Source organism: Neopsephotus bourkii, unplaced genomic scaffold (genome assembly GCF_033783945.1).
Source record: "Neopsephotus bourkii isolate Nb327-2 ecotype Australia unplaced genomic scaffold, CSIRO-AGI_Nbou_v1 NB_1799, whole genome shotgun sequence".
In the NCBI taxonomy this organism is placed as follows: Eukaryota; Metazoa; Chordata; class Aves; order Psittaciformes; family Psittacidae; genus Neopsephotus; species Neopsephotus bourkii.
Genome location: NW_026902272.1, coordinates 12,941 through 40,193, shown reverse-complemented (window position 1 = coordinate 40,193; position 27,253 = coordinate 12,941). Strand labels below are relative to the sequence as shown.

The following is a 27,253-nucleotide window of genomic DNA, read 5'->3' as shown; positions in this document are numbered from 1 at the left end:
CTGAGCACTGGTGACTGACCTCCAGAGATTTGCTTTCATATTCTTTCATGGCCGTGATGCATTGGTGCTTGGTGTTGATGTTGGTGCTGACACCAGATTTTACCATAGTATCTGTACCAGTTGGTGGCTGCAAGAGAAGAGGTCAAGATGTGAGGTTTAAACCCAGACAGAGCTTTATTCCTACACCTAGAGCTCTTTTAGTGATTGCTGTTTAGACCCAAGTTGAGCACAGGACCTGAGCAGTGGATCAGTGCCCTCTATACAACCAAGGCCTCACCCTGTGACGTGGTTCAGCAGCAACCAAGGGTGGAATTTCCCCTGTGAACACCTAAAACAAGGCAGGGCCACCCCATTCAGTTTCACTTTAGGAGCAATTTATACAATCTTTGAACCAAATCCTCCAGCTCTGCCTGGATTTCATTATCCCCCATTATGCACCATGGAGATGCACATCAGCAGCACTCGGACTGCCCAAGTTGTCAGAGTTTTGCCCCTGCCCCAAACCAGCAAAGTCTGTGCGTTAAATCAGCTCAGTGCAGAGGTGAAGAGGGCTGAGATTTGTGTGAACCAGTATTTGGGTAACAGAACACCTCCTGCCACCAGGAATCAGCTCCCCATTCCCATGGTGGGTTCTCCTCTGAGCCACCCTCCATCTTCAGGGGTCACAGAACCTCTGTGATGTTATTCAAGCCTTTCTTCAGGGGAATTCATCCAGAGAACACCAGGGATCAACCCCACGTCCCAGTTTACATTTCTAAGACTCAGGGCTCACATTTATTTTGCCCCATTCCAAACCATCTCATTGCTGTCAGCATTTAAGCACTGATCACCTGGAATTCTGCCCCATCCCTGGCAGTGCTCAAGGCCAGGCTGGATGTGGCTTGGAGCAACCTGCTCTAGTGGAGCAAGACAGCACTCCACACAAATAACTGCCAAACTTACTCCTACAGCAAGCAGGTTTGAGTAGGAAGGAAAACCACAACTTACATTGAATTTAATAGTGGTGCCAGTTGGAGCAGCGGTGAAACTAGTTGGGCCAAAAAGAGAGCCAGAGGTACTGCCAAAGGGATTGGAAGTGGTGTTAGTGGTTCCAAAGAGCCCCCCGCTGCTGGTGCTGGTTCCAAAGTCTGAAAGAAAGCATGACAAGAAAGAGGTCAGAACAAAAGAAACCCGAATTTTAAAGCTTCAACCCAAATACTTTATACAAATCACAAAAGAGTTTGGAAATGGAAACCCCAACACAGGAGGGACGTGGAGCTGCTGGAGTGAGGCCAGAGGAGATGGAGCTGCTGCAAGGGCTGGAGCAGCTCTGCCATGGAGCCAGGCAGAGAGAGCTGGGCTGGGGCAGCCTGGAGAAGAGAAGGCTCCTGAAGGGGAGACCTGAGAGCAGCTCCAGTGCCTAAAGGGGCTGCAGGAAAGCTGGAGAGGGGCTTGGGACAAGGGCCTGTAGGGCCAGGCCAAGGGGAATGGCTTGGAAGGCGCTTGGAGCAAGCTGCTCTAGTGGACGGTATCCCTGCCCGTGGCAGCAGGCTGGGACTGGAAGAGCTTTAAGGTCCCATCCAACCCAAGCAAGTCTGGGATGCTACAGAAAGTTATGGCTAGAATCACAGCTACGGATTTTGTAGCCATAATCCTCACTCTTGGCTACTGTGGACCACAAGAGCCTCACTAAATCCTTCAGGAGAAGGAATAACACCAACCCCACATTTAACACTTGCAGCAGCTGCACACATGCACCAAAACCATTCAGGGCTCTTCAAAGACAAGCAGCAATGCTCAGGGGACATGCAGCAGTTTTACTCACTTCCAAACCCAGCTGGCTTATTCTGTGCAAAGGCATTGCTCTGGGATGAGAAGAGGCCTCCCCCGGTGCTGGTTGTTCCAAACAGGCTGTTTGATGTCCCAGTTGAGGTTCCAAAGCCAAAGCCAGTGCTTGTGGAGGAGGTGGCTGGCTGATTGAATGTCGTGGAACCAAATAATCCTCCTGCAGACAGAAGCAGAGCATTAATCATTTGCACTCATCAATTGCTTGGGGGTTTTGGGGTTCTTCATCTATTCAGAACAGCAGGTCACTGTTTTGTGGTGTCAGAGTGTCCCCACTCACACATCCCAGTCCTTACGGGCCTCCCTATGCTCTTTAAGAGCATTTTAAATGAAACACTTTTGACTTAACAGAGGATCAGAGCTTCCTCTTGAGGACACTGACAGAGCAGTAATCATTAGCACTCATTGACTGCCTGAGGGTGTTGAGGGTGTTGTTGCTGCTTTGGGGTGAGTTTGTTGGTTGGGTTGTTGCATTTGCTGATGGCTGCTTTGGTTTCTGTCTCTTCCTTTCCCTTCCCCATGTCTTTCTAATAACATCCTTCTTTCAGGCCTGGTTTCCCCACAACCACACCACAGCAGTACCTGGTTTTGTCTGTGTGCTCCCAAAGAGGCCTCCAGTGTTGTTGTTTGAGCCAAAGGCGGATGTTCCAAACGCTCCTCCACTTGTCCCAAAGCCAGCATCTGAAATTACCATTGCAGTTTAGATAAGCCACGTTCTGAACATGGGTACAAGGAACTAAATGTTGTCACTGCCCTTTTAATGTCCCAAAAGAAGCTTGTGCATGCCTGTCTACACATCAGTGCGTGGGGTACGGGAAGTGGAATCATTAATACTTGTATGGAGCTCCTGAAGCAAAGGGCTGGGATATACTGAGTCAGTCAGCTCTGCACAGTGCAAAGACACTCCTCTGCAGGGGGTCTAACACTTCTAGTGACCCCTAGCAACATAAAACAGACTGGTGTGCATCCTTCCTAAAAACAGAGCATATAAACAGTTCCTGGTCTGATTTAGGGGCTATAACCTCACTTGTTGTGGTACCTACAACATGTATCGCCACAAGACACCTCTCAGAATACAGAATATTCCTTCCAAGACTTCCCAACAAATCCACTATTAACTGAAAGAACCCCCACCCAGCAAGGTGGCCTTCACCTGAGCATTTGGGCTAATCCTCCCCTTCAGAAAGCCAGTTTCCACAACTCTATGGTTCTGTGATACCAGGATTCCACAGAACAGTTTGGGTTGGAAAGGACCTTAAGCTCATCCAGTTCCAACCCCCTGCCATGGGCAGGGACACCTCCCACTAAACCATGGCACCCAAGGCTCTGTCCAACCTGGCCTTGAACACTGCCAGGGATGGAGCATTCACAGCCTCCCTGGGCAACCCATTCCAATGCCTCAGCACCCAAATGAGGAGCTTGGTCAGTGCAGAAGCCTGCCCCTGACTCAGCCCTGATCCATCACAAAGAACCACCACCTGATCCCCCAGGAACAGCCACCTGCAGCCCTGGGCAGTCAGTTTATTACTTACTTTGTCCAAAGGTTGAAGTGGTCCCGAAGCCGGTGCTGCCTCCAAACGGAGTCCCAAAGGATTTGTTAAACATTTTGGGGATGTATCAGGTTCTTCCCTTCAACCTGCAAAGAAGAATCATAGAATAGTTAGGGTTGGAAAAGACCTTAAGATCATCAAGTTCCAATCCCCCTGCCATGGGCAGGGACACCTCGCTCTAAACCATCTCACCCAAGGCCTCGTCCAACCTGGCCTTGAACACTGCCAGGGATGGAGCATTCACAACCTCCCTGGGCACCCATTCCAGTGCCTCAGCACCCTCACAGGGAAGAATTTCCTCCTTAGATCCAATCTAAACTTCCCCTGTTTCAGTTTTAACCCATTACCCCTTGTCCTATCACTACAGTCCCTAATGAAGAGTCCCTCCCCAGCATCCCTATAGGCCCCCTTCAGACACTGGAAGCTGCTATGAGGTCTCCATGCAGCTTCTCTTCTCCAGGCTGAACAGCCCCAAAACTGATCTTCAAAATCCATTTTTCAGCTTCCTCAGGGTGGATGTAAGCAATGTAATGAGTCCTGAAGCCACAAAACACGTGACAGCAGGTTTATGTCACACTAAGCGATGTAAAGCACTGTCAGAACACCAGAAGGGGCAAGGAATTAATGCTCTGGTGATGGCCCAAAGAAGCTGCCTCCCACCCTTAATTATGGTGAGGTTTTCTGTACAACTTCCAGAGTGAGTCTGTAGGGCCAGGCCAAGGGGAATGGCTTGAACCTGCCCGAGGGGAGACTGAGCTGAGCTCTTAGGCAGAAGCTCTTCCCTGTGAGGGTGCTGAGGCGCTGGCACAGGGTGCCCAGAGAAGCTGTGGCTGCCCCATCCCTGGCAGTGCTCAAGGCCAGGTTGGACACAGGGGCTTGGAGCAAGCTGCTCCAGTGGAAGGGGTCCCTGCCTGTGGCAGGGTCTGGAGCTGGATGGGCTTTAAGCTCCCTTCATCCCAAACCCTTCCATGATCCATGGTTCTGTGACTGAAAAAATCCTAAACAGAGTTACTCCCCTGATCCATGTATTTCCAACAAAACCTTGCAGAACATCCCACACCAACAGCACTTTTCACATCTGTCTCTACAGCATCTGACCCTCCTCAACACGAGCTCGGTCCTGCTCAACCATGGCGGTTGGAACCGGATGATCTCAAGGTTCCTTCCAACACAAACCCTTCTAGGACTCTATCTCAGCTCCTGAAAGAGCACCAAGGGGACACCTTGCTACAGACACACACAGGATTCACACTGCTGCTCCTGCAGCACTCGCAGGGTTTTCCATGATGTTTCCATTAAACCCCATTTGCCAACTCCTTCAAATAAGAGAAAGCAGAACCACACACAGCACAGGAATTGCAGGAATACCCCTTCCATCTGCTTCCCATTAGCACTCATGGGGCTGTACTGGGATTTCCTTCACTTTCTAAAGCTCATTGCTTCCAAATCCTTGCTCAGGGGAGTTTCACCCCAGTTCACAACCCACTGGTTTATTTCCGGACACATTCAGCTCTGCTGCCTCACCCCCCAATCCCTTCTCCAAGCACAAACACAATGTTATGGCTCTCTAACATCCCCACAACACATCCCTGGCCTGCTCCAAGCAGAGCTGCCTCTTCCTGCACTGAGGCTGGGTCCTGCTGCCTCCAACGTGGAAAATGCTGCTGTAATCCACAGAACAATTCCCTGTTGGCAGCATCATTAATCCACAGCAACACAGGACTAAGAACTTTAGAAAACTAAGACATGGCCCCTACCAGGAACATTTACAAAGCACTGCTTACGGTCATGTCAGGTTAACGCTGTTCCATGTGAGGTCACGCCGACCTGGGGCACGTTGGCACTTTTAAACTGCATTGAGGTTTTCCAGGAGGCTCCATCATCCAGAACAGGGATAAACTCATGGAAGGGTTTGGGCTGAAGGGAGCTTAAAGCCCATCCAGCTCCAGCCCCTGCTACCACAGGCAGGGACCCCTTCCACTGGAGCAGCTTGCTCCAAGCCCCTGTGTCCAACCTGGCCTTGAGCACTGCCAGGGATGGGGCAGCCACAGCTTCTCTGGGCACCCTGTGCCAGCGCCTCAGCACCCTCACAGGGAAGAGCTTCTGCCTAAGAGCTCAGCTCAGTCTCCCCTCGGGCAGGTTCAAGCCATTCCCCTTGGCCTGGCCCTACAGGCCCTTGTCCCAAGCCCCTCTCCAGCTTTCCTGCAGCCCCTTTAGGCACTGGAGCTGCTCTAAGGTCTCCCCTTCAGGAGCCTTCTCTTCTCCAGCCTTAACAAGCTATCAAGTATTCTCCATGCTGTCATCAACAACACATGCTAATCTCCAGACACACTTCTCCTTCTGTCCAGTTTCACAGTTCTCCTACAGCTCCCTAATTCCAACTGCTCCTGTACCCTCCTAACCCAAAGGAAACACAGACACACTCTGCACAGCCACTCCAGAGTGAAGGCACTAAACCCATCATGCATGAAATCATAGGTATTTGCTCCCAAAAACCCCATAACACCTTTGGGAATAGCCAATCCTGTATCCTGAGCAGCCGGAGCTCTACCCCTGTACCTCTGCAGCCATCCCAGTGCACTGGGGACCACAGCAGCGAGGAGCAAATCAGGATCTGACCCATTAAGAGTAACTTGGATGGTGTTTGGTGTTACCTTCAGTTACTCACAACAGCAGAACACTGCTCTGCGGTGGTAAGAACTCTTCCCACTCACACATCCAAGTTCTTATGGACTTCCCTGGACACTTTAGGAGGCTTTAAACAACAGCATTCTGGTATCAGAAGGAAACAGGTGATGTGACAGACCATCAGAGTACCCTGAGCCTGGAGAACACCACATTATTCTGTGGGTGATGCCTTAAAAATGCCCTATTTGATCATTGCAACACTTCGAAGATCAGTTTTACCCCGGGACTCCTCAACCTCCACACACCCACCTCAGCTGCGCTCTTCTCTGCCTGTACAGCCTATTCATGGCCACTCTGTCCCTAAGGAGCTCCCACTGAAGGCCACCTGAAGCGTTCCCACAGCTTTCAGTTGTTCAGCCCCGTTATTCTCAGCCTTACTTGCAGCTCACACAGCCCCTCTCCCCTTACTGAGGCCGCTGCTCCTTCAGTCACACTGTTAAATGCCAAACTCTTTCATAGGAAACCTGGAGCGCGGGTTTGTGTAAGGCAAACGAGTTCTTGAGATCCCCTCTGCAGCATTCCCCACCTCTGGAGCTTGGGCTTTACGCGGTCACCCATGCCGGGGGCCCAGCAGAGCACCCTCCACCCGCGGGACGGTGCACACAGCCCCTGGGCTCACACCAGCCCCTCTCGAACCTTGCGTTAAACCAAACGTGTGCCGGGAAAACCCACCTGAGCCGCAGCACGGGAGCGCTCCCGGAGCACCGGCGGCACGCAGGAACCGAGCCCGACTTACAGCAGCATGGGCTGGAAGAGATGGGCTCGTACCCACCCCGGCCCCCTGCTGAGCACCGTCCCCGGCTGCAGAGGAGCTCCCCCCACTCCCGCAGGCTCTGAGGGACTTCACACCGTACAAAGCCCCAGCCACACCGAAGGAACCCGAATTAACTCCGGTTAAACTTCTCTCCCGACGGCGGGCCTGAGGGTGCAGCCCCGGGAGGGCCCTGCGGACGGGGCCGGTCAGCCCGGATCCACCGGCACCCCCGTTAACGGCCCCCGCGCCTCCACCAGCACCCGCACCGAGGAACTGACCGCGCCAGCAGCCTCGGGAGCAGCCGCTAAGTGCCGGTTACTCACGCACCGGCGGGGCCGCCTCCGGAGGAGCCCCGCAGCAGCCTCCCATGCCGGGCCCCTCAGAGCGGGCCGAGCCACGCCCCCCCGCCCGCGCCCTCCCCCGGGCCGGGCCCGGAGCCCCACGAGGCCCCTGGGCCGTTGCCGCCCCGCGGCACTCACCCGCCGGGACCGCCCGGGCCGCACCGGGCCGGGCCTCGCCGCTCTCGCGGTGCCGCCGCCGCCTCACGCAGGGGGAAGCTGCGTCACAGCCCGCTCCGCGCGCCTCCCAGCATCCCCCGCGCGCTCAACGCCCATTGGCTGCCGCCCTTTAGGAGCGAGACTGCTCCCCCTCCTCATCCCTCGGGGAACAGCGAAAGCTTGCAGCTGATTGGGTGAAAGGGTCTATTACGTCTGCCGCGCCCTGAGCGCTGATTGGTGTGACGCAGTTGAGAGGGCGAGGCTCGTGCTGCGGAAGGGTCCAGAACCCGCATCGCAGCCCCGCCTGACATCCGGGGCGTTTGGGGGCGGGGCTTCTCCGGGCTGGGCCAATCGGAGCTCGCTGCGGCACCTGCGCAGGAGGCGGGACCCGGAGCCTTAAAGGGGCCGTGAGGCGGCGCGCGGCTCGGTGCGTTGGGGGGTACCTGAGGGGGACCGGGCAGGAGCGGGGCCCGGGGGGCGGCGGGAGGAGCCGGGCCGGGCATGGAGGGGAGCGCGGCGAGGAGCGGGGCGGCTCCGGCTGCTGCTCCGGCGGGCTCAGGGAGCTGTGGGGTGCACGGGGGGGTGTCCGCTGTGGGGCACTGGCGGCTTCTGAGGCACAGGGAGCGTCCGTGGGGTCCCAGCGCTGCGGTGGCTCCGCAAGGAATGGGTCCGGGTCCTGGTCCGGGTCTGGGGTGCCCGAGGTCGCTGGCGATGTCTGTGGGGTCCCTAGGGTGCTCTCTGCGGGTGGGAGCGGCTCTGTGGAGGGGTCACTGGGGAGGGTTGGGGTCAGGCTCCTCGGGGCACTCTGTGGTACCCAAGGGGTGCCGGAGCGGTCCGGGGTGCGCGGGGGTTCGCTGTGTCCGGTGGGGATATGGGGTAAGCAGGGATGGGTGTGGGGTTATCTATGGGAGATGGGGTACCCGCGGAGGGGTCTCGGGGGGCTGGACCCTGTGGTTCAGGGCAGCCCCGGGGCCGCTCAGTGTTTGCGCTAAGAGACTGCCCCTTTGGGCAGGATCCTTGTGGGGGCTGCCGTTGTGGGGATGGAGGGGACACTGCTTGTGCCTTCCCCCCCATGCAGTCCTTATGGCACAGTGTGTGTGTACCCCCCATGCAGTCCCCATGGCACAGTGTGTGTGTACCCCCATGCAGTCCCCATAGCACAGTGTGTGTGTACCCCCCCCATGCAGTCCCCATGGCACAGTGTGTGTGTACCCCCCATGCAGTCCCCATAGCACAGTGTGTGTGTACCCCCATGCAGTCCCCATGGCACAGTGTGTGTGTACCCCCCATGCAGTCCCCATAGCACAGTGTGTGTGTACCCCCCCATGCAGTCCCCATAGCACAGTGTGTGTGTACCCCCATGCAGTCCCCATGGCACAGTGTGTGTGTACCCCCATGCAGTCCCCATAGCACAGTGTGTGTGTACCCCACGCACCCATGGCACAGTGTGTGTGTACCCCCATGCAGTCCCCATAGCACAGTGTGTGTGTACCCCCCCATGCAGTCCCCATAGCACAGTGTGTGTGTACCCCCCCATGCAGTCCCCATAGCACAGTGTGTGTGTACCCCCATGCAGTCCCCATGGCACAGTGTGTGTGTACCCCCATGCAGTCCCCATAGCACAGTGTGTGTGTACCCCCCATGCAGTCCCCATGGCACAGTGTGTGTGTACCCCCATGCAGTCCCCATGGCACAGTGTGTGTGTACCCCCCATGCAGTCCCCATGGCACAGTGTGTGTGTACCCCCCCATGCAGTCCCCATGGCACAGTGTGTGTGTACCCCCCATGCAGTCCCCATGGCACAGTGTGTGTGTACCCCCATGCAGTCCCCATAGCACAGTGTGTGTGTACCCCCCATGCAGTCCCCATGGCACAGTGTGTGTGTACCCCCCATGCAGTCCCCATAGCACAGTGTGTGTGTACCCCCATGCAGTCCCCATGGCACAGTGTGTGTGTACCCCCCATGCAGTCCCCATAGCACAGTGTGTGTGTACCCCCATGCAGTCCCCATAGCACAGTGTGTGTGTACCCCCCCATGCAGTCCCCATAGCACAGTGTGTATGTACCCCCATGCAGTCCCCATAGCACAGTGTGTGTGTACCCCCCCATGCAGTCCCCATGGCACAGTGTGTGTGTACCCCCCATGCAGTCCCCATGGCACAGTGTGTGTGTACCCCCCCATGCAGTCCCCATGGCACAGTGTGTGTGTACCCCCATGCAGTCCCCATGGCACAGTGTGTGTGTACCCCCCATGCAGTCCCCATAGCACAGTGTGTGTGTACCCCCCATGCAGTCCCCATAGCACAGTGTGTGTGTACCCCCATGCAGTCCCCATAGCACAGTGTGTGTGTACCCCCATGCAGTTCCCATGGCACAGTGTGTGTGTACCCCCCATGCAGTCCCCATAGCACAGTGTGTGTGTACCCCCCATAGCACCGTCTGTGTGTCCCCAGGCTGAGCCCCCCATTGTCCCAGGCTGGGTTCACTGCCAGCAGTGAGTTTGGGGGGTCCCCTCTCCCTGCCCCTCCATCCAGTGTCCCACAGGCCCAGCCCAAAGGGCTCCATTAGATCCATGGCAGAGCTTTCCTATTGCTTTGTGAAGGACCCCACATCATAGAATCCCAGACTGTTGGGTTGGAAGGGACCTTAGCATCACCCAGTCCCAGCCCCCTGCCATGGGTTTGGGGTGGGCAGGGTGGAACTGCTGTGCGCTGCAGTGCCAGGTCCTTCTGCACCTATTTCCCTGTAGCAGGGTAAGTCCATTCAATGTGGAGTGATTTCTTGCCCACTGTTTAGAGGGTTTGTGGAGCTGAAAGGCTGGGTTAAGGGGCTGAAGTGCCCCAGTGCGAGGAGAGGTTCCAGTAGGTGTTTTGTGCTGGTGATGGGGTGGGTTATGGTTGAGAGTTCCAATGTGATGATGATGCTCAGGGCTGTGCCAGTGCCTGCAGGCTGTGTGAGTGGGTCCAAGGGCTGGAGCCAGACTGAGAGGGCCCCTTCCCTAAAGGGGCTGCAGGGAACCTGGAGAGGGGCTTGGGCCAAGGGCCTGTAGGGCCAGGCCAAGGGGAATGGCTTGAACCTGCCCGAGGGGAGACTGAGCTGAGCTCTGTGACTGTTACTGGTGTGAAGGACGCAATGGGGGGAAAGGGGAGCGCTGCCCTGGGGCTGCTCCCAGGGCTCCTGCCCTTGCTGCTCCCTGCCTGCCACAGGGGCTTGCCCTGCAGCCTCAGCAGTGAGGGTAAGGTGAGGTGTGGATCCCTGCGTGCTCAGAGGACACCACAGCCCCTCCGTGGGGCTGCTCCGTGGCCTTGTCCTGGCTGGGGAAGGTGCTGGGAGCGGAGGGCTCAGCACCAGCTCAGGTGTGTGCCCTTAAGGGCACTGCTGTGATCCCGGTGTTCCAAAGGGAGCTGGGCTGGGAGGGCACAGGGCGAGCAGCCATGGCAGAGGGTGTTGGGATGAGGACAGAGAGCCCGAGCTGGAGGCGGGCTCCAGCCCTGATAAACCACTTGTCCCAGCTTGCCCAGCCTGTGATCGGCAGCTTTATCATTGGGCAGGGTGTGGGGCCTGCAAGGTCCTGGTTTGGGTTGAAGGGACCTTAAAGCTGATCCAGTCTCATCCTCCCACCACAGGCAGGGACCCCTTCCACTGGAGCAGCTTGCTCCAAGCCCCTGTGTCCAACCTGGCCTTGAGCACTGCCAGGGATGGGGCAGCCACAGCTCCTCTGGGCACCCTGTGCCAGCGCCTCAGCACCCTCACAGGGAAGAGCTTCATCCCAATGTCCCATCTAACTCTTCCCTCTTCCAGGTTGAAGCCATTCCTCCTCCTCCCATCCCTGCATCCCTTGTCCCAAGCCCCTCTCCAGCTTTCCTGCAGCCCCTTTAGGCACTGGAGCTGCTCTCAGGTCTCCCCTTCAGGAGCCTTCTCTTCTCCAGGCTGCCCCAGCCCAGCTCTCTCAGCCTGGCTCCAGAGCAGGGATGCTCCAGCCCTCGCAGCATCCCCTTGCCCTCCTGTGGAGTTGCTGGAGCAAGTCCAGGTCTCTGTATCTGGGACCTGTGAGCGCTCGGCTGGGTCCGTGCTGGCTGTGGGGCTGTGGTGAGGAGGTGCTGGGGGAGGCTGGGGTGTGCTGAGGAGCTGCAGCACACAGCACATGGTGCTCTCGCTCTGTCAGCACTGGTCCTGGGCAGCAGCTCTGAGCAGAGCCCGGGAATGGTCTGCATAAGCAGAGGAATGGTCTGGAATGATGGACACTGCTGGAAAGAGCTCACGTGTCTGCAGCCAGATCACTCCTGCTGTCTGTAGCATCACGGTGATGTTCCACTGCTTGTGCATCCCACTGCCAGCTCCTCCCTGCTGCGTGCAGGACACTGCTCATGGTTGGGCTCTCCTCCTGCCTGTCCTTGATCCCTGCCCTGGGGCTGCGTGGCTGTTAAACATGGGTGTGAGAGGCAGCCTCTGCCCAGGGCTGTTGGGGCTGGGCCTTGCAGGAGGACAGGGAATCCCCATCAGGCTCTGCTCTAGAGCTGGGCTGGGGCAGCCTGGAGAAGAGAAGGCTCCTGAAGGGGAGACCTGAGAGCAGCTCCAGTGCCTAAAGGGGCTGCAGGAAAGCTGGAGAGGGGCTTGGGACAAGGGCCTGTAGGGCCAGGCCAAGGGGAATGGCTTGAACCTGCCCGAGGGGAGACTGAGCTGAGCTCTTAGGCAGAAGCTCTTCCCTGTGAGGGTGCTGAGGCGCTGGCACAGGGTGCCCAGAGAAGCTGTGGCTGCCCCATCCCTGGCAGTGCTCAAGGCCAGGTTGGACACAGGGGCTTGGAGCAAGCTGCTCCAGTGGAAGGGGTCCCTGCCTGTGGCAGGGGTTAGGAATGGAGGAGCTTTAAGTTCCCTTCCAACCCAACCCCTTCCATGACGCCTCTGGTTGGTTCCTTCCCAGGCCCATCAAGATGCTGCAGGTGCCGCTGCCCCTGGACCGCGATGGGATCCTCTTCCGGCTCCGCTTCACCACACTGGCGCTGGCGACCGTGTTCTGCCCCCTCTTTGGGTTCCTGTTCTGTGTGATCTGGTCTCTGCTCTTCCATTTCCGGGAGACAACAGCGACCCACTGCGGGGTAAGGGACCCCTGAGGGCGGTGCTGAGTCCTTGCACTGTGCTGGGGCAGCCGGGGCTGGCAGCGCTCTTCTCTCCTCCTCTCCCTGCCCACCAGAGCATCTCCAAGGAGCCGCTTTCTTTTGGTGTGTTTGTGGTGGTTTGGGTCTGGCAACGGAGGTTTTGGCTCCACAAAGGGGCATAGGGGGGTGCAGCCTGGTCAGGCTGGTGCCTGCTGGGCACTGTGGTGGTGATGGTGAGGAGTTAAAGTGATGAAGCTGCCGACAGATGCAGTGTCCTATGGAGGGGTTAGCCCAGCCTTCAGAGAAGGTATTGCTGCCCCTCAGATGTGCTGGAGCTCATCAGTGGAGTCACAAGCAGGTACCCGGGGAGTGCAGCTTGAGAGGGACCCCCTGGGTTTCCAGAAGGGACAGGGTGACCATGAGCCGACACTGTGCCCTTGTGGCCAAGGAGGCCAATGGCATCCTGGGGTGTATTAGAAGGGGGTGGTTAGTAGGTCGAGAGAGGTCCTCCTTCCCCTCTACTCTGCCCTGGTGAGACCCCATCTGGAATATTGTGTCCAGTTCTGGGCCCCTCAGTTCAAGAAGGACAGGGACCTGCTGGAGAGAGTCCAGCGCAGGGCAACTGAGATGATGAAGGGAGTGGAGCATCTCCCTTATGAGGAGAGACTGAGGGAGCTGGGTCTCTATAGTTTGGAGAAGAGGAGACTGAGGGGTGACCTTATTAGTGTATATAAATATATAAAGGGGGAGTGTCCCGAGGATGGAGCCAGGCTCTTCTCAGTGGCAAACAATGATAGGACAAGGGGCAATGGGTACAAACTGGAACACAAGAGGTTCCACTTAAACTCCTTCTCAGTGAGGTGACAGAACACTGGACCAGGCTGCCCAGGGAGGCTGTGGAGTCTCCTTCTCTGGAGCCATTCAAAACCCGCCTGGACACGTTCCTGTGTAACCTTATCTGGGTGTTCCTGCTCTGCAGGGGGATTGGACTGGATGAGCTTTTGAGGTCCCTTCCAATCTCTACCATACTGTGAAGGGACGGGATCAGGTTCCTCCTCAGCACAACAGTGGATGAACAGGGGGCAGGAGTCCTTGTCACACTATAGGAGGTGACCGTAGGGCTTTATGGGGTCTGTGTGCCTCCTCCATAGTGGGGTGGTAATCATAGAATCATGGAATGGTTTGGGTTGGAAAGGACCTTAAGCTCGTGCAGTTGAAAGGCCGTGAAGCAGGGATGGTGAGACAGGCTGCTGTGGGGGTGATGGAGCAAGGAAACCCCAGGGCCGATTGACTGGAGGTTTGGAGCCATGAGTAATGTGCACACCCCCTGTGTGGTTCTGTGCCCCCTCACAGCTCAGCTGCATGGGGAGGCTCAGAGGTTCTGCAGCTCCGGTTCCGTGGTGGTGAAGTGAGGGATCTCCAGCTGTGCATGGGAAGAGAGCAGGGACAGGGGGGTACGAGGTGGGGCTGCTTGGAGAGGGCAGGGGTTCAGTGCTCCCCCTGAAGCATGAGGAAGGACAGGACAAGGGAGGGAGGTGGCCGGTTCTGCTTGAGGAACCAGCTCCTGTTGGGTGACTGGGGAGCAGGTCCTGTGGGGAACACCTCTGTGCAGGCCATGGGGGTGCATGGTTCTGCCTGGGCTCCTCCCTGGCCCCTCTTTGCTGCTGGTGTCAGTTCTCTCCCCAGACTTTTGGGTCAGAGAACATGCAGGAGAGCACGGCTGAGCAAAGGGAAGGGATAAAGACCAATTATAAAGCTAAGAAACACAAGCAGGACCCTGAGCAGGGCACAACAGCACCCAGGGAGTGTCCCAGCAGGGCTGGGGGATGAACCAGGGCTCCTGCCAGCTTGCATTCCCTGGCTTTGAAATGGGAATGAACTTAGGGAAGAAAGGCTGCACCAGGGCAGGGTTAGATGGAGCTGAGGAGCAGTTCCTGCCCCAGAGGGTGCTCAGGCATTGGAACAGGCTGCCCAGGGCAGGTTTAGATGGAGCTGAGGACCAGTTCCTGCCCCAGAGAGTGCTCAGCATTGGAACAGGCTGCCCAGTGCCATGGGGCTGCAGGCACCGGCCCTGCAAGGGTTCACACCCCATGGAGACGAGGCCCCAGTGCCATGGGATGGTGGTGGCCGTGGGGCAATGGTTGCACTGGGTGGACCTGAAGCTCTTTCCCCACTGGTTGATGCCGTGGCTCCATGGCAGCAGGATACAAGCCCGTGTCCCTCCCCACGAGCTCTGTGTCTCCTGCAGGTCCCCAACTACCTGCCGTCCATCAGCGCAGCCATCGGGGGCGAGACCCCGCAGCGCTACGTCTGGCGCCTCTGCATCGGCCTGCACTCGGCCCCCCGCTTCCTGGTGGCCATCGCCTACTGGAACCACTACCAGAGCTGCCACTGCTCCCACCCGCGCTACCTGCGCCTCTGCCACTGCAACCTCCTGCTCAACCTGCTCGAGAACTTCGCCCTCCTCATCCTCACCTACGTGTCCTCCTCTGAGAACTATGGTAGGTGCCACCTCCAGCCTCTGAGCGGGGGCTGCTGCGGCTGTGCAGAGCTCTGCTGCACCCAGCGGGAGCAGGGGGGGTTTAGACTGGATCTAAGGAAGAAGTTCTTCCCTGTGAGGGTGCTGAGGCACTGGAATGGGTGCCCAGGGAGGTTGTGAATGCTCCATCCCTGGCAGTGTTCAAGGCCAGGTTGCACAGAGCCTTGGGTGCCATGGGTTAGTGTGAGGTGTCCCTGCCCATGGCAGGGGTTGGAACTGGGTGATCACAAGGTCCTTTCCAACCCAAACTATTCTATAATTCACACAAGTGCTTTGGAAGTGGCCAGTTTGGAGGAAAAACAGCTCAGAAGAAATTGTATTAAAATCAGTATTTTTAGAGCAAAGTTGTGTCATCATGTGCAAACAGCTGCCTCTTCCCAAAGTATCTGAAGGGGTCCTATAGGGATGCTGGGGAGGGACTCTTCATTAGGGACTGCAGTGATAGGACAAGGGGTGATGGGTTCAGACTGAAACAGGGGGAGTTTAGGTTGGATCTAAGGAGGAAGTTCTTTAATGTGAGGGTGGTGAGGCACTGGAATGGGTGCCCAGGGAGGTTGTGAATGCTCCATCCCTGGCAGTGTTCAAGGCCAGGTTGGACAGAGCCTTGGGTGCTATGGTTTAGAGCGAGGTGTCCCTGCCCATGGCAGGGGTTGGAACTGGATGATCTTGGGGTCCTTTCCAACCCTAATGATTCTATAATTGTATGATTCTCACTACTTTTTGTGTCAGGCCTAAGCTCAGACTTTAAGTGCTTGGCTCCCACTTGTGCACCAAGGCTGTGCTTAACGTGTCCCACCACAGGTGAGGTTGGCACTGCCCCTGCTCCACAGCTCAGCTCTGACTCCAGCTCTGAGCTGGCTTCCAGCCCATGCTCTGCATTTTAAATACCCCCCCCTAAACCGGGTAAAAGCTCCTGTGTTGACCTGAAAACCAAATGAGCATTTTGCAGGTGGATTCTCTGGGTGAAATATGCTCACCCCAGGCTGGGAAATGCTCTTCTCCCACCTGGTCTCATCTGAAGTGAGTTCTGAGTGCTGGTGATGATACCCAGCTGCTGTTTCACCCTGACATCTGGAGGAGGCACCAGGGATTGACTGGAGAGGGCCCAGATCCATGGGTCAGCGAGGTGGTGCTGTTGCAGCAGAAACGGTGCTGGTTTGGGACTGTGGGGCAGGGAGCTGTGTTGAGCTGTCCCTGGGCACCCCTTGGTGATGTTAATGGGTACTGGGTCCAGCTGTGGGACCACACTGCAGGGTGTAGTCATGAAAGCTCCCAAAGAGGCCAGGGCAGAGCTCCAGGAAGAGGGTTTGGAGCTGATGAGGGGACATTGACAGAAGAGGGGTTGCTGCCTCGCAACAGTGGAGGTGGGAACGCACCTGATGCTGCACTGAGAGCGTCACAGAGTGGTTTGGGTGGGACAGAACCTTAGAGCTCCTCCAGCTCCAACCGCTGCCTTGGGCAGGGACCCCTTCCACTGGAGCAGCTTGCTCCAAGCCCCTTCCAAGCCATTCCCCTTGGCCTGGCCCTACAGGCCCTTGTCCCAAGCCCCTCTCCAGCTTCCCTGCAGCCCCTTTAGGCCCTGGAGCTGCTCTAAGGTCGCACTGGAGCCTTCTCCAGGCTGAACAAAAGCCTCATGGAGAGCTGAGCTTAACCCAGTTTTCCCAGATCCCCATTAAAACACTAATCTCATGTCTGGGGGATAAGTTTCAGCTCTTGGCTTCTGTGCCAGGATGAGACCGGGCTCAGGTTAATCATCTCTGCAGGGGTTGGCTCACATCTTCACCTCTAACAGTTGCCTTTCCCATTGCTCCTCATGGGGTTTCCCTTCCTCTGGAATCTGGGAAGATCGTTTCTTACATTCAGGGCCTTGGGAATTCAGCCTGAGCCTCAGTTCCTGGAGAACAGGCAGGAAATTCTTCAGTAGAAGCACCCATGTGAAAAGAGCTCACCTGAAATGGCATGGGTTTGTGTGGGGCTTTGGGAGCTCCTGCTGCATTGCCAGCCTCAGCCTGGGTCTGTGCTAGGCAGGGATGCATAAGGCAGCCCCAGAGCTGGTGGGGAGGCTGATGAGAGCCCCTAATTGGCACGTGGAGAATGAAGGAGGCCAGAAGATGGCCCTTCCTGGGCCTTGGACTCACTCACTCTGCAAACCCCCCCTCTCTGCCTCAGTTTCCCCATCCCTCAGCAGTGGTGCTGATGCTGAGCTGCTTTGGAAGCTGCCTGAGGTATACAACAGTGTGAAGCAGTGGAGAGCAGGTGCCAGAGCATGAAAACACCCCCCTGGCACCTTTGGGATAAGTCTGACAGCAACCCACATCCCTCTCCAGCAGCTCTGTCCCAAAATCCCCCTTTTCCCTCCTCTGCCCTGCCTGTCTCTGCACAGGCCCAGGTCCTGGACCACAGCATCTCTGGGTGCTGGAGCTGCCAGCAGGACCATGTCCTGCAGAAGGCAGGGGATCCCTCACCCTCCCAACGCCTGCCCCGTGCTCCCCTTGTGCTGCTGGCTCAGATTAACAGGGAAGCTCTTGTCTTGTTGGCGCAGCAATCCATGAGAACGCCTTCATCGTGTTCATCACCTCAGCCCTGGGGCACATGCTGCTGACCTGCATCCTCTGGAGGATGACGAAGAAACACACAGTAAGTCCCGAGGTACAGAAACTTTCCTTCTTCTCTCAGTGCTGGGTGCTGGGGGGGCTTTGGCTGCTGGTGGGGGGTCTGACTGTCGCTTGGCTGTGAAATAATCATGGAATGGGTTGGGTTGGAAAGGACCCCAAGATCATCCAGCTCCAACCCCTGCCACGGGCAGGCACCCCTTCCACTGGAGCAGCTTGCTCCAAGCCCCTGTGTCCAACCTGGCCTTGAGCACTGCCAGGGATGGGGCAGCCACAGCTTCTCTGGGCACCCTGTGCCAGCGCCTCAGCACCCTCACAGGGAAGAGCTTCTGCCTAAGAGCTCAGCTCAGTCTCCCCTCGGGCAGGTTCAAGCCATTCCCCTTGGCCTGGCCCTACAGGCCCTTGTCCCAAGCCCTCTCCAGGTTTCCTGTAACTCTTTAATGCACCGGAAGGCTCAGAACAACTGTGACTGGATGCTGAAGGAGTTGCCAGCACCATGTGCAACTGGGAAACAGGGTCACCAAAACTCAGAGCTCACCAAAACTCAGTGGGAGGAATCTTGATTTCCTATTTCCTAGTTTTCACTTGAAAACCTCTTCATCAGTGTCCCCATGGGCTGCATTTCCTGACCCTCCTTCCCTGAGGATGCCTGTTTCCGGGCTGAAATCAGCTTCTCTGCACTGAGGAACTGGAACCTGCTGCTCCTGCAAACCGGGAGCAGTGGGAAGCACTGGTTGTGTTACCCCTTTTCCTGCAGGAACCACTACAGGCTGCTCCCTGCAAGGGGGATGGTGGGCTCAGGGACTCACTGGTCAGGAGCTTCTTATCCCATTGCATGGATGCCCCTCTGGTGCTGAGCTGCTTTGCAGTGAGTGCTGGAGCCTGCCCATCAGCACCGCTGCAGGGCAGGAAGGTCCTCCTTCCCCTGTGCTGTGCCCTGGTGAGACCCCATCTGGAGTATTGGGTCCAGTTCTGGGCCCCTCAGTTCCAGAAGGACAGGGACCTGCTGGAGAGAGTCCAGTGCAGGGCAACTGAGATGATTGAGGGAGTGGAGCATCTCCCTTATGAGGAGAGACTGAGGGAGCTGGGTCTCTATAGTTTGGAGAAGAGGAGACTGAGGGGTGACCTTATTAGTGCATATAAATATATAAAGGGGGAGTGTCCCGAGGATGGAGCCAGGCTCTTCTCAGTGGCAAACAATGATAGGACAAGGGGCAATGGGTACAAACTGGAACACAAGAGGTTCCACTTAAACTTCTTCTCAGTGAGGTGACAGAACACTGGACCAGGCTGCCCAGGGAGGTTGTGGAGTCTCCTTCTCTGGAGCCATTCAAAACCCGCCTGGACACGTTCCTGTGTAACCTTATCTGGGTGTTCCTGCTCTGCAGGGGGATTGGACTGGATGAGCTTTTGGGGTCCCTTCCCATCTCTACCATACTGTGATGCTGTGATGCTGTGGTGCTGTGATGCTGTGGTGCTGTGATGCTGTGGTGCTGTGATGCTGTGATGTGCAGCCCAGGAACCGTGTGTGTGGAAGCTGCTGCTGCTGCATGCGTCTGCCTCAGCCTTGCCGGGGTCTCTGGGCTCCCTGCACCTCCCTCATTGTCCCCCATCAGGGATCCGTCTCCCCCCAGCCTGAGCCTCCCATCCCCTGGGGAACGGTCCCCGGGCTCCCTGCACGCCTTGCCCCAGGAAGGTGATTGCTTTGTGGCGCACAGACCCCCAGGGGGAGCTCCCCGAGGTGTGAGGGCTGGGAGCTCCGGAGGAGCAGGGGCACCGGGGCCGCTGTGCCTGGGGGCTCAGGCGGTGGCGCAGAGCGAGGGGAGCGCGGCTCCTGCTTTATTGTCCCCTGCCGGCAATGCCCGGAGCCCATCCCCTCGCTGCCTTGGGCCCGAAGCAGCTTCCAGCGGTTCTTTGGCTCTGGGATTCCCTGTGAAAGGGATTTTTGGAGATCCCGGGCTTCCCCTCTGGCTGGGAAGTGATCTCTGGTGATAGGGCCATAATGGGAGCTCGCTCCTTGGCAGCTTTCCCACAGCTTCCTTTACTCATCCCATCTCTTGGCTGTGTTTTGGCTTTGGTTTGGGGTGTTTTCTGTGCAGAGCTCCCAGCCCTGCCCCTCCAGCAGCGGCTCCCTGAGCAGGCAGTGCACCAGTGCTGGCTGCAGCACTGCAGCGAGCCCGTGAGCTTCGGTGGCAGCAGCAGCAGCACTGACCCTGCTGTCTGTCCCCCAGGAACCATGCTGGTGCTGAGCTGGGCATGGGGGCAGCTCCCTGGGTTGAGGTTGAAGCCTGTGGACCCTGATGGTGATGGGGCTGTGCTGCTGTGTGCAGCAGGGGACTGACAGCCCTGACCCACAGCACTGCAGCTGGAGGGTTGGGGCAGAGGCTGAGCAGCCTCCCGCCACACACAGAAGCATGGACTGGGTTGGGTTGGAAGGGACCTTAAAGCCCATCCAGCTCCAACCCCTTACCACGGGCAGGGACCCCTTCCACTGGAGCAGCTTGCTCCAAGCCCCTGTGTCCAACCTGGCCTTGAGCACTGCCAGGGATGGGGCAGCCACAGCTTCTCTGGGCACCCTGTGCCAGCGCCTCAGCACCCTCACAGGGAAGAGCTTCTGCCTTATCTCCAACCTGAGCTTCCCCTGTTCCAGTTTGAACCCATCACCCCTTGTCCTATCCCTGCAGCCCTTGTAGGGATGGATTCAGGTGGGTTCCTCCCAGTTTATGCCAGGAGCACAGCCCCGGTGCTGGTGGGGTGACCCGGGGAGCTCTGCCACCATCTGGCAGCGCTGCTGCCTGCAGGATGCCCTCTGCCCCATCACCATGGTGCCTGGTTCATTACTGCTCCCAAGGAGAAGGGGGCAGCAGGCAGGAGGTGCTGGCAGCGCTGCCCAGAGCCCATCCATGTGTCTGTAGGACCAAGGCTGCTCCATGGATCTGCTGTGTAGTGGTGGCCCTGTGGGGGCTCTGGGTGGGAGCAGCCTGCACCCACAAGGCCTATGGGCTCGGTGTCACTGGGTGCTGGGCTCTCTGCACCCGCTGGCACTGAGCACCCTGTGCATCTCCTGCTCCTGTGCTGGTGGGTGCCTGTGTTGACCCTGGGTTACCAAACCACAGCCCCTCCAGGGCTGCCCTGCAGTGAGCAGAGTGGCAGCTTGTCCTTGTTAATCCCGCAGGGCTTGAGCTGTGCTGGGGCATCCCCATGTCCCGGTGCATGGGCCCAAGCCCAGCAAAGGAGCATTTCCTCCCTCTGAGGACATGTGGAGCATGGCACATCCCTGGCTAGAAGGACAGGATGGCACAGGGATGCCCTGGGAGCATGTGCCACCACCCTGCCTGGTGCCACCACTGAGCATGGCCTCCTCTTCTCTTCTTGGGTGCTGAGGCACTGGCACAGGGTGCCCAGAGAAGCTGTGGCTGCCCCATCCCTGGCAGTGCTCAAGGCCAGGTTGGACACAGGGGCTTGGAGCAAGCTGCTCCAGTGGAAGGGGTCCCTGCCCGTGGCAGGGGTTGGGAATGGAGCAGCTTTAAGCTCCCTTCATCCCACCCCAGGCTGGGGTTCTGGGCAGCCCCTGCTGATGGAGGGGAGGTGCCTGCAGGGCTGCGTGGTCCCCACGAGCTCGGTGCCTCCCTGCAGAGCTGGGACCCGTTTGGGGCTGTGTCACCAATGGAGCTGTCACCCGGGGCACACACGTGGGTGCTGGCTGAGCTCTTCCAAGCACCGCTGGTGCTGGCCTGGCTGTGGCCGGGCCCTCAGATTGGATGTAGGGTGAAGCAGACCAAGGGCTCGAGACATCAGTGGGGCCCAGCCGCAGGTGGCATCCTCTGATAAGGGGGTGCTCGTCCTTATCACCCCTGTGCAGATGGGCCTCATCCCTGCAGCGCTGCCCCGTGATGCCTCTGAATCAGTCCCACGGGACCACGGCTCTGAGGGACAGGAGGAGGAGTCTGCCCAGAGGAGCTGTGGCTGCCCCATCCCTGCAGGGCTCAAGGCCAGGTTGGACACAGGGGCTTGGAGCAAGCTGCTCCAGTGGAAGGGGTCCCTGCCCGGGGCAGGGGTTGGGAATGGAGGAGCTTTAAGGTCCCTTCATCCCAAACCAGTCTGGGATTCTAGGGTCTCCAGGGTCTTATCCCACTGCTGGGGTTTCTCAGGTGCTCCCTCACTTCCCAGGGCTCTGAGAGGCCACCACTGAGCTCCGGTTGGCAGAGGGAGGGTGCTGAGGCCATCACAGGCCCGGTGCCACCATCAGCATCACCACATCCTCCTCAACCCGAGCCGGTGGGCAGTGCCAGCCTCGGCAGGAGCAGGGGGAGGTTGGTCAGGCTGGGGGCTCATGGTGCTGGGTGAGGACAGGTTCTGGCAGGCCAGGGCGGCCCAAGGGCAGATTTGGGCTCTGTTTGTCCTGGTTCTGGGGCTTCTCTGTTCAGGTGCGGTCCCCGGCCCTGGCAGCAGGGGATGGGTGAGGAGCACGGCTCTGTCCTGGCCTGTCCCGGCCCTCCCTCCCCTTCAGCAGAGGGCACCGGGGACGGAGCCACTCAGGGTCCCCAGAGGGGTCCGGGTTCTCCAGGAGCAGCCCCGGGGCCGTGTCCAGGCCAAGCCCCATGCGGGAGCTGGGAGCCTGCCCCCATCCTTCCTCCTGCTCCAGGCCAGCAGGGCTCAGGCTCTGGTGCAGCCCCGCAGTGCAGTTCCCAGCAGTGCTGCTGCAGGGGGAGGGACAGGAACGGGTCCTGCAGCAGCCTCGGCGCTGGGGCTGGTGCTGCAGGGGCCTCTGGGCGAGGGCAGGAGGGTGCTGAGGAACGGGGCCGAGATGGGGAAGTGCAGGCGGGGTCCAGCTGCAGGCGGCAAAGGGGGAGAGAAGGGGAGGGGAAGGGGAGCAGAGGGGAGGGGAGGAAGGCTCCGAGGAGGAGGAGGGGAAGGAAGGGGCAAAGCAGAGGGGAGAGCTCAGGGAGGAGGGGCCCTGGGGGCAGAGAGGGGGCAGCTCTGGGCTGGAGGCAGCAGCCGGGGCCTTGGGGCCTGCCAGGGGCTGCTCTGGGGGTGCCCTCTCTGCTGCCGGGGCTGCTCTGGGGGTGCCCTCTCTGCTGCCGGGGCTGCTCTGGGGGTGCCCTCTCTGCTGCCAGGGCTGCTCTGGGGGTGCCCTCTCTGCTGCCAGGGCTGCTCTGGGGGTGCCCTCTCTGCTGCCAGGGCTGCTCTGGGGGTGCCCTCTCTGCTGCCAGGGGCTGCTCTGGGGGTGCCCTCTCTGCTGCCAGGGCTGCTCTGGGGGTGCCCTCTCTGCTGCCAGGGCTGCTCTGGGGGTGCCCTCTCTGCTGCCGGGGCTGCTCTGGGGGTGCCCTCTCTGCTGCCAGGGCTGCTCTGGGGGTGCCCTCTCTGCTGCCAGGGCTGCTCTGGGGGTGCCCCCCTGCCCCCGCTGCCTCCTGGGGACCCCCCCGAGCAGAGCAGAGCAGAGCAGAGGCTTTCACTGCTGCTCTGCAGCCGGGTTTGCCCCTGGCCCAGCCCCGTGTCCCTGCGGCTGCTGCAGCCCCCAGTGCAGCCGGGTCCTGCTGGGCCTGTCCTGCAGCAGGCACAGAGGCAGTGGGGCCGCTCGGGGGGAGCCCGGCCCCTGCTCGCTGCGCTGCTGCCCCTGCCCCTCGGTGCCAGTGAAGGCATTGCTGGGGTCCCCTTGTGCTGCTGTCCCCTGGAAGGGAAGGTCCAGGAGCAGAGCCAGCACTTGGGAGCGGCCTGGAGAGCATGGCTGATGGGGTTGGGATTATTACAGAACAGATTGTATATGACCCAGTGCAGTGCTCTGTTGCTCTATGACCCAGAGCAGGTCTGTGCTCTGTTGCACTATGACCCGGTGCAGTGCTGTTATGGTCCAGTGCAGTGCTCTGTTGCTCTATGACCCAGTGCAGTGCAGTGCTCTGTCTCTCTATGACCCGGTGCAGTGCAGTTCAGTGCTCTATTGCTCTATGACCCAGGGCAGGTCTGTGCTCTGTTGCTCTATGACCCAGTGCAGTGCAGTGCTCTATTGCTCTATGACCCGGTGCAGTGCGGTGCTCTACTGCTCTATGACCCAGTGCAGTGCAGTGCAGTGCTCTATCACTCTATGACCCAGTGCAGTGCAGTGCTCTATTGCTCTATCTCTCTATGACCCAGTGCAGTGCAGTGCTCTATTGCTCTATCTCTCTATGACCCAGTGCAGTGCAGTGCTCTATTGCTCTATCTCTCTATGACCCAGTGCAGTGCAGTGCTCTATTGCTCTATCTCTCTATGACCCAGTGCAGTGCAGTGCTCTATTGCTCTATCTCTCTATGACCCAGTGCAGTGCAGTACAGTGCTCTATCTCTCTATGACCCGGTGCGGTGCACTGCAGTGCTCTATTGCTCTATCTCTATGACCCGGTGCAGTGCAGTGCTCTATTGCTCTATCTCTATGACCCGGTGCAGTGCGGTGCTCTATTGCTCTATCTCTCTATGACCCGGTGCAGTGCAGGGCACTGGAGTTGCTGCTCCCATTGCTGCCGGTGGGAGCCGCTCTCCGGGCGCCGCCGTTTCCGCAGCCGCTGCTCGGGCTCTTCGGGCCCCGCTTCCGGTCTGAAACCCGCAGCGCCCCAGCCCTCGCCCGGCCCCGCGAGCATGGGGGGTCAGCAGGGGAGCGCCCGGGATTGGGGTGCAGGGAGCCTGGAGCTCATCCGGCCACAGGCAGGGACCCCTTCCACTGGAGCAGCTTGCTCCAAGCCCCTGTGTCCAACCTGGCCTTGAGCACTGCCAGGGATGGGGCAGCCACAGCTTCTCTGGGCACCCTGTGCCAGCGCCTCAGCACCCTCACAGGGAAGAGCTCCTGCCTAAGAGCTCAGCTCAGCCTCCCCTCGGGCAGGTTCAAGCCATTCCCCTTGGCCTGGCCCTACAGGCCCTTGTCCCAAGCCCCTCTCCAGGTTCCCTGCAGCCCCTTTAGGCACTGGAGCTGCTCTCAGGTCTCCCCTTCAGGAGCCTTCTCTTCTCCAGGCTGCCCCAGCCCAGCTCTCTCAGCCTGGCTCCAGGGCAGAGCTGCTCCAGCCCTCGCAGCAGCTCCGTGCCCTCCTCTGCACTCGCTCCATCAGCTCCAGGTCCCTCCTGTGCTGCTGCCCCAGAGCTGGACCAGGTCTGCAGGGGTTCAAAGGGGCTGCCCCAGGAGCTGCTGTCAGAGCTCCTCAGCCCAAGCAGGAAGGGCCCTGGCCTGCGCATGTCCCAGCGGGTCAAGGTGCCTGGGGCTGCCCTGCCCCTCTGGGTTTTCCTCCTGCAGGACCCGGTTCCTCCTCCGGCTGCTTTGAGCTTTCTGGGGCAATGGAAACTGTGATGGGGCGAGGGGAATCCTCCTCCTCCTCCTCCTCCTGCTCAGCAGCGCTGCAGCAGATGGGGCTGTGGAAACATCAGCGAGGGGGAAAGCCCCCTCCCACCCCGGAGCAGGACCAGCAGCACAGCCCCTGTATGGCCCTGAGCCCTCGGTTCCACCCCCCCTGCCCCAGCCCTTGGTGCCCTGCACTGGGATGGTGACACCGGGTGCATCATCCCCATGTCCGGGTGCCCCTGGGAGTCCCTGCTCACTGCAGGGCTCTGGGTTCCATTACCCATGATGGGTGATGGGAGAGCGGGTGGGGACTGCGCCCACAGCCCCAGCTTTAGGGGTGCTGGTACAGGGTGATGGGTTTGGGGAGCCCCATGCAGGCAGGGGCAGGCTCTGCCAGCCCAGCTCTGCTGTGCAATGGGGGTGCTCTGCAGCAGCCCCGTGCCCTGCACCCCTCACTGTGCTGGAGGGGGGGTGCTGGGGCAGGATGGGGCCCAGTGCCAGGCGCCCTGTGCAGTGTGGGTGCAGCGCCCGCCCCAGCTGCAGCTCTTGATGTGGTTTCCTGCTCCCAGTACCGGTGAGTTCCTGCAGCACCCGCGGGGCCGACCCTGAGGGGGAGCCCTGGGCACCAGCACCAGGGCAGCATCCCCAGGGAGCTGGGCTGGCACCATGGGAGCCTCCTGGAGCTCAGGCAGCCAAGGGCAAGGCCCTGCCCTGGTGGGGGCGATCCCAGCCCAAACCCAGGGATGGAGCCTGAGGAGGAGGACTTGGGGTGCTGGTGAGGAGCAGCCCCCCATGACCCAGCCTCAGTGAGCGCTTGAGCACAGACCCCCCCCCTGTGCTGGGTGCACCTCCAGAGTGTGAGCAGCAGCGCAGGGAGGGGATCCTGCCCCTCTGCTGTGCTATGGGGAGACCTGAGAGCAGCTCCAGTGCCTAAAGGGGCTGCAGGAAAGCTGGAGAGGGGCTTGGGACAAGGGATGCAGGGATGGGATGAGGAGGAATGGCTTCAACCTGGAAGAGGGAAGAGTTAGATGGGACATTGGGATGAAGCTCTTCCCTGTGAGGGTGCTGAGGCACTGGCACAGGGTGCCCAGAGAAGCTGTGGCTGCCCCATCCCTGGCAGTGCTCAAGGGCAGGTTGGACACAGGGGCTTGGAGCAAGCTGCTCCAGTGGAAGGGGTCCTTGCCTGTGGCAGGGGTTGGAGATGGATGGGATTTAAGCACCCTTCCAACCAAACCAGGCTGTGATTCCATGCTTCTGTGCTGTGGAGCTCCTGGTACCTTCCCATGCCCTGCTGGGGCCAGGACAGAGCTTTCTGGAGGCAGGGGTGGCTTCTCCAGTGTCCACTGAGGCCTCGGGGTGTCTGCATGCGGGGCAGCCCCTGGGAGCCGGGCAGGGAGCTCACCCATCTCTTGTCTCCTGCCCCCTGCCAGGAGCGCAAGTCCTACAAGTGGAAGCAGCTCCTCTTCTTCTTCACCTTCATCACGTTTGCCTTCGCCGTCTGCGTCTACTTCCACCACAACTGGTACTGCGGGCCCGGAGGTGAGGCCCCGGCATGGCTGGGTATGGGGATGCACATGGGGAAGGGGCAGGAGAGCAGCCCTGGGTACCCAGGGCATCCCTGCCGCAGGTGCCCTCCATCCCATGCTCTTTCCCCCCAGTATACACCATCTTCGCCTTCCTGGAGTACCTGGTGGTGCTCTCCAACATGGCCTTCCACATGACCGCCTTCTGGGACTTCGGCAACAAGGAGCTGGTGGTGAGCTCGCTGCTGGAGGACAAGCACTTCTAGCAGGCTGCAGGGGGGCAGAGCCCCTTCCCTCCTCCTGGCCCCAGGACCTTTGCTGTGGAGCTGCCACAAGGATTCTGTGGGGTCCTGGGCCTCCCAAGTGTCTGCCCATGGTCCCTGCCTGCGCCTGGAGCTCTTGGAGCAGAGCTGGGGGCTCTTGCTGCGGAGCCCCTGTCCTGGCTCCCTGCTGCCTGCTGGGATGGGCAGGGGATGGAGGTGGGAGCCTGCTCCCTGCTTCCGTGGAGGATGCTGTGGGCAGAGCGGGCTCCTGCTCCCAGGGACACAGGGGACCAGCCTGGCCCTGCCTGGGCTCAGGGCTCCTCCTCCAGCCTTGGCCGAGGCCCTCAAAAGGAGCTGGTGACTTCTCGGAGCAGCCTCGGGACAAGGCCTTGGTGCCGCTGCACCTCTGCTGCAGCCTCAGAATGGGGCAGCCCCAGCTGTGACCTGTTGGGAACCCGTTGTGCAGCTGGGACAGAGCTGGCCCCATGCTGGGGCTGCGCCCCCCGGCTTCCTCCCAAGCGTGGGGTGAGCACAGGAGCCGTGGTGGGCGCTGCTCTCCATCCATCCCGTGCTGGTGTTGCTGGGAGGAGGGTGCTGGCCCATGC

The 27,253-nt window shown here is 59.4% G+C and overlaps 3 protein-coding genes across 5 annotated transcripts in view; 1 reads left to right on the top strand and 2 right to left on the bottom strand.

Moving 5' to 3' along the window:
• The window catches only part of NUP98 (nucleoporin 98 and 96 precursor), a 35,391-nt gene extending 31,931 nt beyond the window's left edge, over nucleotides 1-3,460 (bottom strand). The window contains exons 1-5 of the mRNA XM_061342591.1: nucleotides 3,357-3,460; nucleotides 2,407-2,505; nucleotides 1,805-1,984; nucleotides 988-1,127; nucleotides 20-127 (exon numbers count right to left, since the gene is read on the bottom strand). Of these exons, the coding sequence (XP_061198575.1) occupies nucleotides 20-127; nucleotides 988-1,127; nucleotides 1,805-1,984; nucleotides 2,407-2,505; nucleotides 3,357-3,429 (600 nt within the window). The 5' untranslated portion in view covers nucleotides 3,430-3,460. The remainder of the gene's footprint in view (nucleotides 1-19; nucleotides 128-987; nucleotides 1,128-1,804; nucleotides 1,985-2,406; nucleotides 2,506-3,356) is intronic.
• Nucleotides 3,461-7,443: 3,983 nt separating this feature from the next.
• Nucleotides 7,444-11,639, bottom strand: LOC133206527 (proline-rich protein 36-like). The gene is made up of 2 exons (XM_061342587.1): nucleotides 11,576-11,639; nucleotides 7,444-8,051 (listed from the first exon to the last, which is right to left on the bottom strand). Exons 1-2 carry the CDS (start codon nucleotides 11,637-11,639, stop codon nucleotides 7,444-7,446), a joined length of 672 nt encoding a protein of 223 aa, XP_061198571.1.
• On the top strand, nucleotides 7,690-26,676 carry PGAP2 (post-GPI attachment to proteins 2). Of its 3 annotated transcripts, none has more exons than XM_061342585.1 (6): nucleotides 7,690-7,740; nucleotides 12,235-12,409; nucleotides 14,658-14,910; nucleotides 17,491-17,585; nucleotides 26,293-26,401; nucleotides 26,521-26,676. In XM_061342585.1, exons 2-6 carry the CDS (start codon nucleotides 12,245-12,247, stop codon nucleotides 26,649-26,651), a joined length of 753 nt encoding a protein of 250 aa, XP_061198569.1. In that variant the 5' UTR covers nucleotides 7,690-7,740; nucleotides 12,235-12,244; the 3' UTR covers nucleotides 26,652-26,676. The 3 variants fall into 3 exon arrangements, with proteins under 3 accessions (XP_061198569.1, XP_061198568.1, XP_061198570.1); XM_061342584.1 differs by having other exon boundaries at nucleotides 17,491-17,597; XM_061342586.1 differs by lacking the exon at nucleotides 7,690-7,740 and adding an exon at nucleotides 10,757-10,865 and having other exon boundaries at nucleotides 17,491-17,597.
• Nucleotides 26,677-27,253: the final 577 nt, after the last annotated feature.

Coding starts and splice junctions, on each gene's coding strand:
- PGAP2 (XM_061342584.1), top strand. CDS start 12,245: ATGCTGCAGGTGCCGCTGCCCCTGGACCGCGATGGGATCCTCTTCCGG. Junction 14,911..17,490: donor GTCCTCCTCTGAGAACTATG/GTAGGTGCCACC, acceptor TTGTTGGCGCAG/CAATCCATGAGAACGCCTTC. Junction 26,402..26,520: donor CTGGTACTGCGGGCCCGGAG/GTGAGGCCCCGG, acceptor CTTTCCCCCCAG/TATACACCATCTTCGCCTTC.
- LOC133206527 (XM_061342587.1), bottom strand. CDS start 11,639: ATGCACAAGCAGTGGAACATCACCGTGATGCTACAGACAGCAGGAGTG. Junction 8,052..11,575: donor AGTGATCTGGCTGCAGACAC/GTGAGCTCTTTC, acceptor TCCCACCCGCAG/AGAGCACCCTAGGGACCCCA.